The following is a 17,797-nucleotide window of genomic DNA, read 5'->3' as shown; positions in this document are numbered from 1 at the left end:
TTGGGTATTTAAGAGCCTGTAAGTTCATTAGATAGTGGCGTTTGAAGACCATAGGAGATTCCCAACCCGTGAACTTTATAAGGTCATCAAAGTCCATCTTCTGGGGGAAATGATCCCGGATTGGCTTGTCAAACGAAGTATAGGATCTATAGCCTAATACCACGTATGGGAATGGTACCTCCTTGTTCCCTGATAAACAAGGGGCCAGACGATCGGGTAGCAGTCGTGGCTAAAAAGGCCCTGAGAGTGGTGACCGGACATAGAAAAATATCTTGGAGAAGAGGAATAACTTTCCAAGGGGACCACCTATTTTGGGGGTTAACGGCCGAATCATATTGGCGAATTGTCGAGTCCCTTTTGACTGATTCGAGTAAGAAATCGTTTTCCGGTTCAATGTTCGAGTCTCTACGAGCTGCCAACTTCCTGTAGTCCACAAAGTTAGGGTTTTGGACATCCTTGAGTAATCTGACACAGTGAGTTTGGAATACTCGGGTCAGTTTGAGGAACGGAATCCGGATGGGACGGAGTTTCCACTCGAGGAGGAGAGGAAACCAACTGTTCTTGGGCAGTGAGGTGGTACTAAAACCACTGCACCCCGGAAGGAGCGCAGTCGGTGTTAAAGTTTTTAGAAGATTCACTGGGAGAGATAGGGAAATCTTCCTCTAATGATTCCAATCCCGGGGTAATGCGTCCATGGCATGGGCCCGAGGGTCCAGGATTGGGGTCACATAACAAGGAAGTTTGTGATTGATCTGAGATGTGAATAGATCTACCTGGATGCCTGGAACGAACCTGAGTATCCACCGGAGTGAAATTCTGACTCCAGGGAACTCGTCCTGGATAGTGAGCCCGTTCTCACATCCTGGCCTCCCGCTAGGTGAGGTGCTGACAGGAACCAGTTCTTTTCTGTTGCCCAGGCGAAGAAAGTGACCAGGATCTGATTCAGGTTGGGTGACTTGGATCCTCACCTGTTTCCGTAGTGTACCTCGTCTGTGCTGTCTGACACTACTCTGATGTGGGTCGACCTCGGAGGAGTCTCTCTCTTCAGGGTCAAGAACACTGCCATGGCTTCGAGAACATTGATATGGGACTGTTTCATGGCTAGTGACCAAGAACCTGAAACATCTGATGTTCGGAGAAATCCCCCCATCCACTTAGAGACACGGCTGAATGGAATGTCACTTGTGGAGGTGGGAATTGTAGAGGAACCGCTTTGGAGAGGTTCTTCGGTTCGGCCCATGGACGTAGTCTCATTTTCCCGACAGAGGGGATCTTCGAGACCTTGTCTTCTTATAGGTACTGTAGCTCTCTTTCTCCAAAATCGATTGATGTCTTGAGTTTGGCTTTTATTAGGAGATCTGTTACTGAAGTGAATTGGGAAAGGCCGAGGATACTTTCTAGGCTCTTTGGACACCTGTTTGTGCTTGAGAAATTCTTGAGCTTGGAACCTATTCCTCTTACTTTTGGAAGGGAGAGACAACGTGTGCTTCGAAAGGTCCCACTGAATGGCTAACCATTCTAAGTGGCCTGATGGTCGCAGTCGAGACTTATGGAGATTGACCCGAAATCACAGGTTGTCGAGCGATCGAAGAAATTCCTTCGTAGCTCTGTTACCTTCTATGGCCGGCCGGGCCCAAATGAGCCAACCGGCCAGAAGCAATGATCTGTATCTCTTGGTTACTGAGTTGTTCTAACACTGCCTCTCCCAGTTTCGTGAATATCCTGGGATCAATGTTGAGGCCGAAGGGCATGTCTTGAACACAAAGGCTTTCCTGCTTAGGTGGAAACCCAGATAAGAAGAGAAGTTTCGAGCTATAGGCGCAAGCTAATAGCGGTCGGTAAGATCGACAGAGGTGGTGACGGTCCCACGGGGAAGTAAGGTCCATACCTAAGAGATAGTCGTTTGATTGCTTTTTCTTGAGTAACCCTGTGGTGTACTCTTTCAGGACGGGAGTGTATTTCTGGGAGAAGGTCACTGGTGGAGGAGGAGGACCTTGAGGCCATTTTCATCTCAAACCGTTAGAGACTATGCTATGATCCCACAGACCGAGTCCAATGGTCACGAAAGTGGTAAAGTCTTCCCTCTACCAGGACCACCGCGTTGTGAGGGAGTGAATCTAGGTCCTTCCCTTCTCCGAGCCCCCTTTTTCCTAGGTCCGCCTTGATGTCGGGACTGTCTTCTACTCCTGTAGCTTCCTCTCTGGTGTCCATGAAAGGAGCCTGAGGGTTCGGATCTAGGGCTGCATGCAGGCAAAACATCCCAACGGAGTTGGACTGTGTACCTGGGGAATCAGTGAGGTAGACCACCTGATGATGGGGGGTCAGATACAAAATCGTCGAACCAGAGGAAGGCTGTGATGACGAGTGGGAAACCGACTATCAATTCCTGTCTGATAGAGGTCTCAGACAGAACGTACTTCCCACAACTGACCCGATCAGACCAACAAACGTGTAGGTCGAACTGGAAGGGCAGAGCCTGGAATTATCGTACCCCCCAGGCTGACAACATCCTGGTCCAGACAGATCGGGCCTGCCCTTTAGGAAATAATACCGTTACCTTCGGTACCTTGTCTAAGCTAACCAAGGCAATCTCTTTCAAACGAACGAATCCGTTGAATGGGAATTCTAGTACCTGGGAGTAAAATCTAGGTCCCCCAGAGGGAGGACGTCTATGCCCTCCAGATTTATGGTACCACCTATATCCGAGTTCCTGAACGGCACTGACTCACCACCCTACCTTAGAGCTCGTCATAGCCCCTTGGATTTCCTTAGAATGTGTTGCTTTTAGTCGTCACAGTCTATGCAGGGTAACATGAACATTAGGATCCTTTAATGGTCCTAGGTCGGTGACGTAGGTAATTGCAAAGCTGAAGGCTCAAAACTCATCCCCACATACCTGCCCGTCCATGGGGTCGTTGTCCAACCTTAGAGAGGACACTCCGAGGAGATAGGGACCTCTAGATGGAGCATTCCTTCCCAACTTCGATACCCAAGGGTGGAGAGCCTCTCTTTGCAGGCCAGAGAGAATCATCATCATCCTGATGGGAACCATGCAGGCGAACCTTCTGTAACACAAAGGGGACATAAGTCTGGATGTTCCTTGAACTTTGGTTAGCGATCCTATTCACAGGCTGGGATCAGCTGTATACTCTTAAAAAGCCATTTTAAAGACAAGTTATTTAATGTATTATCTTCTGGGGTATAGTGCGACACTTGCATTCATGAAATGTGACACTGTTGGCGCATTCGCCACTGGGTGGAAATTTATTTCTATCTGAACACTATGTTGTATGGATATTTATCCATATCTAGACATAGTTAGAATTGACTATGCATAAATATAGGCATAATTAATGTATTTCTATTTGAACACTATGTTGTATGGATATTTAGCCATATTTAGACAGTTAGGATTGAATATGCATAAATATAGGCATAATTAATTTAATTCTATTTGAACACGATGTTGTATGGATATTTATCCATATTTATACATAGTTAGAATTAAATACATGCATAAATATAGGCATAATTATTTTAATTCTATTTGAACACGATGTTGTATGGATATTTATCCATATTTATACATAGTTAGAATTAAATACATGCATAAATATAGGCATAATTAATTTAATTCTATTTGAACACGATGTTGTATGGATATTTATCCATATTTATACATAGTTAGAATTGAATACATGCATAAATATAGGCATAATTATTTTAATTCTATTTGAACACGATGTTGTATGGATATTTATCCATATTTATACATAGTTAGAATTAAATACATGCATAAATATAGGCATAATTAATTTAATTCTATTTGAACACGATGTTGTATGGATATTTATCCATATTTATACATAGTTAGAATTAAATACATGCATAAATATAGGCATAGTTACGTTCATAAATAATTTTTTTTTTTTTTTTTTTTTTTTTTTTACACAGGTAAAACAAAAGATTGGCCACCCGTGGTCTGAGTGATCTCCGACTGTACCGGATCTCCGGTAACCATCCCCGGTACAAACAAAGGTCCGTCATAGTGACAACGTGAACCAGAGGAAATCTAATATTAACCTCAATGCTGATCGCCTGTACGATATCCGGTTAAGCCGGAGATTCGATGAAAAAGAAACCGTAATAATGAAACTGTGAAATCCTCATCGGTATCACATTGTTAACTCCGGTTCTGGACGTCTGCTTGATCTCTGTTTGTATGGGAGATCCGGTAGCAAAGGCTAGTCCCCGTGAGATCGTGACCGTCACCGGTACGATAACATTAACCTCAATGAATGTTTGAGTTATCTCCAGCGTAGCCGGAGATTCGATGAAAAAAGGGGCCGGAAAGGTGTAATTGAGATCAAACATGACAAAGGTTCGTGTGCAAAAAGGTCTCAGCCGGAGTCTGAGTGCCGGATTTCACCGTTGCACTCCAAATATCTGACTAGTTCTCACCCAATGAGTATCCATTATAGCGGCGTATAACTCAAGGCGGAGCTAAACATAACTCAAGGCGGAGCTAAACATAACTCAAGGCGGAGCTAAGGGTGTCGGTATAAATCGAACCCAATTAATGACTCGTACACCAACGTTCCTACTAATAGTGTTAGCTATATTAACAGTAACCACATCAATAAAACGTGTATAACATTAAACGTACTATCATCAACTCTGATAATAAGAGGAGGCCTGAATAACTCGTGAACGTATAAAAACGGAGAACGGGAAAATCACCTCCCTTACTCGAGCTAATAAACGAGCACCTTATGTTCTCACTCAAGGTTACATAATAAAAGCTAACATCACACAATAATATAAGGAAAGTAAAATAAAACTGATTGTTTTTATTTTATTTTTATTTTTCCTTTTTCTTTTTAATTTTTAGTCATTGTAATAACCAAAAACGAAGAATAACGACAACTTAACCAATAAATAAGGATATAGTCTAAATCGAGCCTTCCTGGGGCGAGTACAAACTAACAGACTAAATCGCAAACGTTTAAATCGCTATTCGGCCAAAACCATTGTTGGCACTATAATATCCAAATGTTTGTATATTTGTAATTTACCTAATGTCTGATAATGACATAAGGATAAATAACTTAAAGCAATCTGCCGACCTGCGAGGGTCGGGGAAGCAGTGACATGCCCTTAAAATAAATATAAACACCAGCCTTAGCTAAAGGCAAGGCAAATATAAGTGTGAAGTGTATGGGCGACCTCCGGTGAAGCCGGAGGATAATGAGATACTCTGAATAATTCAATTGTGGCTAATAATTCAATTGTGAAGATATAAAAGCCAAGTCGCAGCTAAGGGCTAAGGCTTAGATCATAGCAAAGCGTATTTACAAACTCCGGTGAGGCCGGAGGGAGAAGAAAGGTCCTGAATAATTATTGTGAATAAAAACACAATTGTAATAACAATGGCTATTGTGGATATGGCCGTGGCCTGAGACCGCAGTAAGGGCCACCGGAGGGTCGTATCTAAACAAAATGAAGCCCGTCCCATGTAGTAAACAATATATAAATATAACAATAGAACGAAAGTCATTGAGAATCCCTCAAGCCGGAGTAGAACTCAAGGCGGAGTGGAAAACGTTCATAAACAACTCCCGAGCCGTAACGGGGAGAGGACGAACACGGACCAAAATAACGCTAACAATTGAAAAGTCACGAAAAATAAATAACTCTTAAGTTATCATCCACCCAGAGGGGGAGAGGTGAGGGAGGGAGAACCCGCTGAACGCACAAAACGGAAAACGGGAAATCCGCTCCCCCACTGGAGCTAAGAAAGAAAACGAGAGAAAGGGGTAACTCGTGACTGCGAACAGAAAACGGGGACCCCAATCTCTCGCTCTCTTGGACACAAAAACAGGACTAAAAATCACAAAACACTATTATAAACGTATAAAATAAAAATGTACATCCATATAACACTACGATCGAAGAATAGCATCCGTTAAAACTTAAAATAAATAGCACAGTCGAGTGACGAACGCCTCGGGCGGTTACTAAACAAAAACAAAGCTAAATCGCTATCTCGATCGTAGGCTGGACTTACTAGCAAAAAGTACCATGAGCATAAATACACAAAAAAATAAAAATAAAAATAATAACGGTTCTAAAGGCATAAGGCCAGGGACTTAACCAAGAACCTAAGTGACAGAGTACTAAACGGGCAGATAAAAATGAATTCCCAAGCAAGTGAACAAACAATGGCCGCCATGAAAGGCCAGACGGGAAATAATAAAACAGACTATACTGGATATAAAACACAAGCCCGGTACAATAAAATACTGTCAAAACAAACTATGGTACTTAACATTGGAATGTGTGAAGATGGAGCTTCGGACATGACAAAATAAATCCACGATAGATAAAAAAGACCGAGAGCACAACGAAACAATTCAACACATTGAATTCCAAAAAGAAGGATGTTGTTCAGATGGCGCTCGCGTCGTGGCGTGGGTGGTGTGGCGCTGGTGGTTGGCAAGGGCCTTTGTATCGGCCCATCCCTTTGACGAAGGAATTAACTAAATGGAAGACAACCTGTGAATAGTGGATTTCACGCGCCTTTGCTTTATACACGACACCCTAAAGGTGCTCGCGCGAGGGTTGTAACCTCAGCATTCCATGCTTTTATCTTTCTCTGGTATAATTGGAAGGTTTTATCAGAAAAGGTATATAAGAAGGACTCTTTTCACCCAGCGCCACAGGTCTCGACCCAGAAAATTCTATATAACTTGAATGTTTCATTGATACAAATGTTTATTTTAACAACAGTCTAGCATTTCAAAACAAATATTTGGTCAAAGTTTGAGGGGTTCAACATAAACAGAAAATCTCATGTCCCTATCTCAGGTGAGTACAGTATTCCCACAACTAGGAAGTGAGCATCACTGTTCCATCTGCCCACTTGCATATCTACTGCTTTCTGACTAACTGTTTCTCATCCATCTCATCACATATCAAAATCCTTCCCTTTTTTTCAGCCCTTTTCCAAGCTTCTAAAGACAATATTGCATTCACTTTTTATTAGCAATATGAACTTCTAAACATACTCCAGCTCTGAATCTCAAAATTTCTAAGGAAACCGGTATCAAAATTTACTCTACTTTTCTTTGTCAGTGACCATGTTTCTGCTGCATAGAGCAGTATAATCCTTTTATGCCCATCGTAAGTCTTTGCTCTTTGTACTAATAGGGCACTTTTATTACCAATAACCTGGTAATACTATTATTATTATTATCATTATTACTAGCCAAGCTACAACCCTAGTTGGAAAAGCAAGATGCTATAACCAAGGGCTCCAATAAGGAAAAATAGCCCAGTGAGTAACAAAATTTTTGCAACCTTTCAGTTGACCATAAAGCAAACAAACATTTAATTCAAACACATTGAGTAGATACTTACAAGGGATGCAATATCTCATCTTTTCTAACCCAGTGATAAGCAAATGTAATCACTGAAAATCTAATATAACTTCATGGATTTTATATACTAAGCTAGAATGTGGAGTCTGTTAATGAGGAAATAGATAAATCTCTACTAACAAAATTTAAAGTATTGGAAGATCTTTTGCTTTTGAACAGTGCCCCGAGTACTCAACATGTTGCCATAAGTAAAAAGGCATAAAATTGACAAATCTGGAAGTAATTTGTATTTTTCCTAACGAAACAAACCTGAGCTCTTTACTTTAGCACCGTCGTTCAATTAGTTCATTATGCATGTTGCATAAGATTTTTCATAATTCTGACCATCCTTTACATTCAGATCTTCCTGGACAATTCCATCCTGTTCGTAATACTAGGCAGGCAGTTAATTCTAATAGCCAGGCCTTCTCCATCATGAGGCTCAATACTACACAGTATTCTTGAAGTTTTATTCCAGCTGTGACCAAGTTGTGGAATGATCTTCCTAATCGGGTAGTTGAATCAGTAGAATGTCAAAAGTTCAAAGTTGCAGCAATATCTCCATGTTGAACAGGCTGACATAAGTCTTTTTATAGTTTATATATGACATATCTGTTTTGACATAGTTACTGTTTTTAGAATGATTTATAGTTAATTTGTTATCATTTTTTTATTTTCTTATTTCCTTTCCTCACTGGGCTATTTTCCCTATAGGAGCCCTTGGGCTTATAGCATCTTGCTTTTCCAACTAGGGTTGTACCTTGGCTAGTAATAATAATAATAATAACAATAATAATAATAATAATAATAATAATAATAGATGTTAGAGCAAGCTGGCAAACGGCTATAACACTTTTAACAAGGTGTCAACAATCATTCTGGTTGTTACCAGTAGTAGCAGGGAGAAGTACGGCACCCACGTTCGCTCATACCTTCTTCACTTTAATCACAGATGGGACTTTCTCCTGGGGGTAGGTGGTGGTGGGTAAAGTATGTGTACTGTAAAGAGCTTAGGTTTGCATAGTCAGGAAAAATACAAATTACTTCCAAATTTGTCATTTGTTCCTACGTAAATACAAACCATTTGCTCTTTACTATGAAAACTCACCTGTTAGGTGGGTGGACGTCCCTTCAACTGGCTGAAACCTTTAACCCATGATCACTGCATCCGAGCAGGATGATGCAAAGGATGAGCATCCCGGCACCTCGTAAACCGATTGCCTGACATACCAGTGAGTTAACGGCCCGTGCAAGCAATTATGAGAGTAAAAACATAACTGTGATTGTCATGGTCTGAGTATAATTCACAGGTTTGTGAATCGATACAAATAGGACCAGACGTCCCGACTCCCCCTCGTAAGGAGATCAGGGACATAGCAAGGAATATAAAAACATATATTCTAGCTACCAGCGATAAGGGGCATACCTGCAGTCGAAAAGATCCAGCTGACAGGGTCTTCGGACACAGTGCCCCCAAAGAGGGGAAGATTGAAGAAAGGAAAAAGGCCAGTCAATTCCTTTTCATACATCCCAGACTAACATTGTGATCTCTGTACTCAAACGATTGCTAATAGTCCCCGAGAGGAGCTAAGGTAGCTAATTCACTCGCTGTGTATCTACCAAAGGTCCTATCAAAATAGGATCCTGTGTGTGCGTCTTGCAGGTAGTGAATAAGTGAAGGTAGATGACCCTTCCATAGCCACATCAGAAGTACAGTAATGTACTTGCATCACAGAAAATTTCTCTTTGAATCTGCTCATGCTGACAAGCAAGTGTTAATTCGTGGGTGAGATCCTTGAATTCATCTAAGTAGCGGCTCAGCACTCTTGCAGTATGCAAAAGCAGATGACCAGGAGTGTCATTTCTGAATGTGACTCTAGCAACGAACTCTGGAATAAAGCTGACCAAGACTTGTCCCTATACCCGAGAATATACGATGTCGTAGGGGAAACCATGCGATTCCCTAACCCCTTAACAGACATCAAAGCGAAAAGAACCGTTTCCCAAGTGAGATCATGGTTCAAAGCCAGAAACGACTCGCAAGTGAACCTTTCTGGGAACGGACAATGTTCCACAAAGGTGGTCACATAAGGCAAGCCTGTTCAGATTCTGCATGAGCATGAACAGCGCTACTGAAGAGGATATAGTAACCCCATTCAGTCTAAACACTTGGTTGGTAAGCAGCTCTTCTAGGAAAAGGACACTCCAAAATCAAACCATTGCTCTCTAGTCTTGGGTAGTGCCATAGCCTCTGTACCATGGTCTTCCACTGTCTTGGGTTGGAGTTCTCTTGCTTGAGGGTACACTCAGGCACACTATTCTATCTAATTTCTCTTCCTCTTGTTTTGTTAAAGTATTTATAGTTTATATAGGTAATATTTATTTTAATGTTACTGTTCTTAAAATATTTTATTTTTCCTTGTTTCCTTTCCTCACTGGGCTATTTTCCCTGTTGGGGCCCCTGGGCTTATAGCATCCTGCTTTTCCAACAAGAGTTGTAGCTTAGCAAGTAATAATAATGAGATAATTCCAATAAATGTATCAAAAAAGCATCGGGTCGATTTGAACCCAAAATTTGGCCTTTTTAAATGTCTCATACAGGGTTGTAGCTTAGCAATTAATAATGAAAGTAATAATTGAGGCTGAAGGATACCTTCACTACTGAGACTGAACAGTTTTTCTTCTTGGAGAAAGAAAAGGTAAAAATTCTGTGATAGGGGTAGTATGGTTCCAAGTAGAGAGAGACCCTCCTTTCATAATGCTTATCTCATAAGATCACCTACTTTGCTTGGTAGACTGAGGTCAGGGATCTCCCTGGATAACCAGACTTCTGTTTCGCTAATACTGTACTGTAGTTGCGAAAACCCTCTCTCAGTGAGTCGATCTGGATACTATCAAAAGTTGTAAGGATCCCACTGTTTGAATGTAAATCTTTGCATGTGATTACTGTAGCAAGTCATGGGGAGAAAGGAAGCTTACTCAGAACCTCTGTCAGCAGCAGAAAGTTAGGGTACCATTCTGCATGTAGCTATAACAGGACTATCCACATCATGGATAGGTTGGTTGTGGATCTTACCCTGAGGGATTCTTCATTTAGCAGAACGGTGGGAATGCATAGACATCCCATTTGTCCCAAGGGTTCGGTATTGGCAAGAAACTCATGACTGAGGGATGTCAAAAACAGGTCTTTGTTGGCAAACCCCATAAAGTCACTTTGTCGGCTATTCAAGGCTCCAAGGATTCCTCAGAACCAGCTACCCGAGACTTCCTTTGTCTGCAAGATCTGTGCCTTGCATCAATAGATGATTAGTTGCAAAGCTGCTGAGAAATAAAACCTCCTTGCTTGTTTGGATGTAACCCTAACGGAGTTTTTAAAAAAGACAGGTTAATTGCTTTTAACTCAAGGAGGTTCATATGGTATTGCCTTGTTTTCTCCCACATGAGGTTGACAAGTTGCTGTATGCGCTCTTAAAGGAGGAGACACAAGCTCGTATGGTGGCGGGTAAGGCAAGGGTTTTCCCCGTTCGCTGGTGAACAGATGAAAAAGCAGGCTCTTCATATATGAAGAAGCCCAAGGCATAGGACCCAAAGAACCTGGCCTCACAAAATGCCAAGCATCTTGTTGTGCCCTATGGACACGACGGCAAGGAGCGGGAACTGTGAACAATCTTTGTACACAATCAGTGTTGGGCCAAAGAGCAATACTCCGAGGAACTGGAACAAGGCCAGGACAAATCCAATACACGTTTCCTCACCTCGCGAAGGGGAGACCACCCAGGTGAGGAGGCCCTCACTTGTAAGAGAGGGGTGCTCAACACTGGGTGATGAAGCTCAGGGCTCATAGTGCGTAGTGCAGTCAGCAAGCTTTGAAGACTGATGGTAGTCAGCTTCTGGATTTGCCTCAAAAGGCTCAGTCAACTGGTCACTCTGAGGAGCGTCAGGCTGCAACTGCTCTCATTCATACGTTAAAGCTACGTGAACGATGGGTGTTGTGTTAGAGCAAAAGCAGGAAATTCTGCAGCAAGGGACATGACAAGCTCTGGAGGGTTACCCGCCCAAAAGTCTTGAAGGGGAAGACCATGATTAACCCTTCGGGAGGTAGATGTGCACTCCCACTGTGCTCCCAACTGAATCCCCTGGAACAGTCACTCCTTTGTGGTAGAATCCGAGATTCCCAAAGAAAACCAGAGCTAACGCATAGTGTCGGCAGACAGACTCTCCCCTCCAACTAACGGCGAAGTGACAGGGCACACAGCAACAGAGGGTTATTCAGGGATCAATTGGCCACCACTCTTCCAGAGAAGATTGAACTAGCCGAGTCAACAAGGAGGGAACGAGATGCCAAAGTAAGAAGTTGGAATTTCTTTAACTTCAAGAAAGACCCCATAAACGAAGAATCCCTTTTGGACTTCTTTTTCCGGCACCTACCGAACCACACACACTGGGAGGATGGCCACTCCCTACGCTCACTACATGGAGACCCCTGCAAACAGACATGACGTCAGCAAGCAGGGCAAAGTGCATGGGGATCCATCTCCATGGCTAACTAAAGGTGACGCAAAGGCGGCCCTCCACACCAGGACAAATCAGCATTACAGCAATCCCAAAAACACAAGTACACCTGTAAAAAAAAATTTGAAAGTAACAGCCAGTTTGAATAGGTTTACAGGGGAGAACCAAAAGCAAATTAGCAGTGGGGTTGTTTACCTCGTTAAAAGTCTTATGGCTAGTTCAGCTTTGCTGAAGTAATTTTTTCATGTAAAGAGCAAAAGGTTTATAAGGGGTGTCAAAAAAAAAACAAGCAGGTTCAAGTGGGTCTCCTGCCCCCAGTCAGCTTCTCTACTAAAGAGGTTGAAAAAGCCTGGAGAGTTGTCTCAGACCTCTGCTATGGCCCCTTTGGCCAACGGCTTGGACACTTCCTCGTGAAGGAGGTCTCTTGTGGAGCCTTCCGAATAGAATGGTCGGACTGTGGGTGTCCGAGTTAGCGGGGGTGGCCAGTCTACAAACGGGACTCGATACCCTGAACGGAGAACTTCTACCGTGCAGGGATTGGACCCGAAGAACTGCCACCTGTCCCAATGGCTTTGTAGCATACCCCCACAGGTGGTGAACTGGGGGACTTATCGTTACCTAGTGGGAGCCTCTACAGCCACAACTCCTTCATCACGAGGAGCATCATCTCCGTCGAAAGGTGGGTTAATCTTGCCACCCAGGCTACTGTGAGTCCATAGGAGACAACAAACATCTCTGTTGGACTGGCTGCTTAAAAGGAGACTTTCTTGGAGGCTGCTCAGGAACGGGAATCATTGGGGCTGCAGCTCTCTTCATAAAGGAAGACTGGTTAGCCTTCTTAATAGATGCAGCAACTTCTGGAGGTGGGAACACTGTGGGGAAGTTCACCACATTTTAGTTCCTCAGGCATTGAGCATCTTTGGGGGACAGCTGTTTGGTACATGTGGCCAAAACATATCTCAAAAGATCTTTGAACTGTTTAACAATACCCTTGCTTTTCATATTTTCTACTGCAAAATGGGACACTTCTCCTAACTAGTGATCCCGCTAAGAGCAGGTCTGAATGGCAGACATGGCAGCAACTAACATGTTCTTCATTTTGGATGCAAAAAAAAGTGGAAGGTAGGTTGGCCAACTTGTCACTCGGTACGCTGGGTACAAGACTGGCTATGACAGGATCAATTGGTAGAGGGCTCAGGTTAGTCTCAGATTCAACATAAAACTTCCTCTGACGAGAAAGTACCAGAAGGGCTAGTTTCGAGGAGCTACTCGATTTAGGAAAATTCTCAGGTGCCAAGACTTTATTATTGAACAATTCTAGTGTGTATGGGTCTGGTTCGATAGTGAAACATCAAAGTGGTGTGTCACACTCTCCACAGCAGAAAGATCGCATCTATGGCGCAACGTCTACTTGTGACTTGTGCACGAAGAAATTCTCTCAAACCATCCAAGCGACGAATAAGACTCATAATCTTTAAGAAATGGGTAGTTTCAGACCCTGACGTCGGAATCTCGACAGGGGTCACATCAGCAGAGCGGGAGCCTGCACACACAACAGGATCCAGTGAGTTATCATTAGTGATCAAGGCATGATCTTCCTGATTTAACTCCTGTTTAAGAGTATAGGGCAGTTCCGTATTAGGAACAGCGCCACAAGACTTAATTCTTCCATGCAAGTCGTTACTTCCTTGATTATCGTTACGTTAATAATGAAAACATAAGGGGTCAGAGAAAGACTAGGAGAAATCCTATTTAATCCTCTGGTAAGTCTCTGTACCTCTATAAGCAGGAGGGGGAGCAGCAGGAAACTCTCTCTAACCTCGATCTATAAGATGAAAAGGACCTTTCAGAGGAAGGCCACTTGGGATTCCTCCTACGAAGACAATTTCAGCTGGTACATCATTCTGAGTAAATGGAGGCAACACCTAAGGAAAAGAGGGTGAAGGTTCCGGCAGCCTTTTCCTCTCCTGATTCTGAAATGAAGAAATATCCGAAAAAGGTTTTGGTTGATCCATAGAACCTGTAATCTCTGAAGTAGTATGAACAATAGGCAAGATATTACCTTGCATAGATTGTGGTAAAAAAGTAGGTTTGTCATTATCACGATGTCTCGAGGATAGATAAGTAGCATCCAAACGAGGTGAATGGGTCCTAGAGGTAGAGGCCACCTGGTAGTCAACCTCGGTTGACTTACTGTAGATTCATACAGTAATCATGAATAACATTAGCATATCTACGAGCTTGAACGATATTACAAGCAGATTGTACATCTCTAGGATGTGGAATGATGCTATAGTCCTTGCACAAAGGAATTTGCTCACACGCTGGAATGGCGGCACATTCTGTAACGTCAGCATGTGCAGGGATGGTGGTGAGTACAAACAAGTCAGCCTGCGTATGCTGTGGTAGAGTGATACACGTTATTGACACGCACATCATAGACGCGTTAGTAGAGAATGAAGACTTTAGCCTTCAGCAACAACTTTTGGAAGGGGAAGACACAATTGTGCACTGACAATTCAACCAAACCAATAAAGTCTGTGTTGTGGACTCCCCAGAGGAAGTCCAAACAGCTTCAGTATAAGTGATAGGGAAATTCTGGGATAAGCCCGGAGAATCCTTATGAGAGCAATGCCAAGGACCCCAGGGCATACGAGAGAAGCCTGACTTGTATGAATTATGAATGAGTGGGTGAAAGATAAGGATCTTCCAATAGAGCTCCCTCAGTACGGAGGGAAACAGCAGTCTCGAACTGAGAGTGCGGCATTCTCGGGTGAGGACGAGAGGAGGCTTTTGACACTTTCAAGGGTGATACCTCAAGAAGCAAAAAGTCATCCTGCTAGAATTCCACCATAAGGGGTTTACCACTAAGCTCACTAGTGAGAGGCGAGGGAGATCTGTGTAAATCAGTGCAATCAGGCATTTAGGAAACTGGGACTGGATCACACACAGGAAGTGCTGGGGCCATAGCCAGGGATCAGTCTCTGGAAGTGATTCATGATCACTATGCCCATGAGGTGATGATAAATTAACAATGCTATCATCAATATGTATGGTAATCAATTTCAGCCATCATTCTCTGTTACTGGAGTCCCTGAGGTCTCCGGAGAAGGAGGAAAGGAGTGAGGAATATCGTGCGTTGCAGAAACAAGCTTACACTTCTTGCTACCCAAGGAAGAAGACAAAGAGGGGAAACAATCCCTTTTAGCTAGTTTCTTACAACGGGAACAATATTTCTCCAACCGGGAGGACAGCCACTCCCTTCAATACTCACATGGGGATTCTATGGAACACTAATAACCACGGTAGCTCTGGGAAAAGAGATGCAGATCTATCTAGACCCGACTCATGAAAGTACCAAAAGGTCAACTATCACGGGCAGGGCAAGTCCGCATTACACTAGCAACATTAGACTTGGCACAACAAAGAACAGAAACCACTGCGAGAGTAATCCAGTGTGGAGCGAGCTGTGATCGTAGGGCAGCAAGAGATGACAGTCTCTTGACAGCATAACCAGATGAGATGGGAAGCTTATCTCGCAGCAAGACATAACACTGCCCAGCAGAGGAGTTGCCTAGTAACCTACAATATAATTACCAATAAGGCACCTTTTCTTTTTTTCTGGTTATAGAAAATCAACTTTACAGTAAATGACTCGGAAGTTTGTATCCACGTAGGAAGAAAAGGTACTGTATTGTCGTAAAAAGATAAATAGATTAAAATACTTACAGCCTCCAGGGCTTCCAAGAGTAATTATCTTTTTTGATGATGAACCAGCCATAGTAAAATTGAATCTGAAATCATATGGATACTGTATTACACAATGCAATATATTCTGTAAACATGTTATTTTCATTAGTAAAATAAATTTTTGAATATACTTACCCGGTGATCATATAGCTGTCAGCTCTGCTGCCCGACAGAAAAACCTACGGATGAAATACGCCAGCGATCGCTATACAGGTGGGGGTGTACATCAACAGCGCCATCTGTCGAGCAGGTACTCAAGTACTCCATGTCAACACAGAACCAATTTTCTCCTCGGCCCACTGGGTCTCTATTGGGGAGGAAGGGTGGGTCCTTTAATTTATGATCACCGGGTAAGTATATTCAAAAATTTATTTTACTAAGGAAAATAACATTTTTCAATATTAAACTTACCCGGTGATCATATAGCTGATTCACACCCAGGGGGGTGGGTAGAGACCAGCATATATGTTAACAATAAGAGCTAAGTATTTCGTATTTCATTTTAGCAGTTATTCAAAATGACAAACATAAAATTAATAAGTACCTGGTAAGGAAGTCGACTTGAACAATTACTCTGCCTTTTTTAAGTACGTCTTCCTTACTGAGCCTCGCAATCCTCATAGGATGCTGAGCGACTCCTAGGAGCTGAAGTATGAAGGGTTGCAACCCATACTAAAGGACCTCATCAAAACCTCTAATCTAGGCGCTTCTCAAGAAAGAATTTGACCACCCGCCAAATCAACCAGGATGCGAAAGGCTTCTTAGCCTTCCGGACAACCCAAAAAACAACAATAAAAAGCATTTCAAGAGAAAGATTAAAAAGGTTATGGGATTAGGGGAATGTAGTGGTTGAGCCCTCACCCACTACTGCACTCGCTGCTACGAATGGTCCCAGGGTGTAGCAGTTCTCGTAAAGAGACTGGACATCTTTAAGGTAAAATGATGCGAACACTGACTTGCTTCTCCAATAGGTTGCATCCATTACACTCTGCAGAGATCTGTTTTGTTTGAAGGCCACTGAAGTTGCGACAGCTCTAACTTCATGTGTCCTTACCTTCAGCAAAGCATGGTCCTCCTCATTCAGATGGGAATGAGCTTCTCGAATCAAAAGTCTGATATAATAAGAAACTGCATTCTTCGACATGGGTAAAGAAGGTTTCTTAATGGCGCACCATAAAGCTTCTGACTGTCCACGTAATGGCTTAGTACGTCTCAAATAGTACTTAAGAGCTCTTACAGGGCATAGTACTCTTTCTTGTTCATTTCCAACCAAATTAGCAAGGCTTGGAATATCGAACGATTTGGGCCAAGGACGAGAAGGAAGTTCGTTTTTGGCTAAAAAACCAAGCTGTAAGGAACATGTAGCCGTTTCAGATGTAAATCCAATGTTCCTGCTGAAGGCGTGTATCTCACTGACTCTTTTAGCTGTTGCTAAGCAGAGGAGGAAAAGAGTTTTCAAAGTGAGATCTTTAAAAGAGGCTGATTGAAGTGGTTCGAACCTTGCTGACATAAGGAATCTTAGTACCACGTCTAAGTTCCAACCTGGTGTGGCCAACCGACGCTCCTTCGAGGTCTCAAAAGACTTAAGGAGGTCCTGTAGATCTTTGTTGTTGGAAAGATCTAAGCCTCTGTGACGGAAGACTGCTGCCAACATGCTTCTGTAACCCTTGATCGTGGGAGCTGAAAGGGATCTTTCCTTCCTTAGGTATAAAAGGAAGTCAGCTATCTGAGTTACAGAGGTACTGGTTGAGGATACTGATTTCGACTTGCACCAGCTTCGGAAGACTTCCCACTTCGACTGGTAGACTTTGAGAGTGGATGTCCTCCTTGCTCTAGCAATCGCTCTGGCTGCCTCCTTCGAAAAGCCTCTAGCTCTCGAGAGTCTTTCGATAGTCTGAAGGCAGTCAGACGAAGAGCGTGGAGGCTTGGGTGTACCTTCTTTACATGCGGCTGACGCAGAAGGTCCACTCTTAGAGGAAGTGTTCTGGGAACGTCTACTAGCCATTGCAGTACCTCGGTGAACCATTCTCTCGCGGGCCAGAGGGGAGCAACCAACGTCAACCTTGTCCCTTCGTGAGAGGCGAACTTTTGCAGTACTCTGTTGACAATCTTGAACG

General features: G+C 43.0%; 1 protein-coding gene across 2 annotated transcripts in view; it reads right to left on the bottom strand.

Annotated features, from left to right (window-relative positions):
* Nucleotides 1-17,797, bottom strand: part of LOC137647135 (DNA repair protein XRCC2-like) — a 62,169-nt gene that overhangs the window by 36,707 nt on the left and 7,665 nt on the right. For both annotated transcript variants that reach the window (XM_068380389.1, XM_068380388.1), the window contains exon 2: nucleotides 15,660-15,724. In XM_068380389.1, the coding sequence (XP_068236490.1) occupies nucleotides 15,660-15,711 (52 nt within the window). In that variant the 5' untranslated portion in view covers nucleotides 15,712-15,724. The remainder of the gene's footprint in view (nucleotides 1-15,659; nucleotides 15,725-17,797) is intronic.

This window comes from Palaemon carinicauda, chromosome 9 (genome assembly GCF_036898095.1).
Source record: "Palaemon carinicauda isolate YSFRI2023 chromosome 9, ASM3689809v2, whole genome shotgun sequence".
NCBI classification, from domain to species: domain Eukaryota; kingdom Metazoa; phylum Arthropoda; class Malacostraca; order Decapoda; family Palaemonidae; genus Palaemon; species Palaemon carinicauda.
Note: the sequence above shows the minus strand (reverse complement) of the source record. Positions and strands in the feature narration are given on the sequence as shown.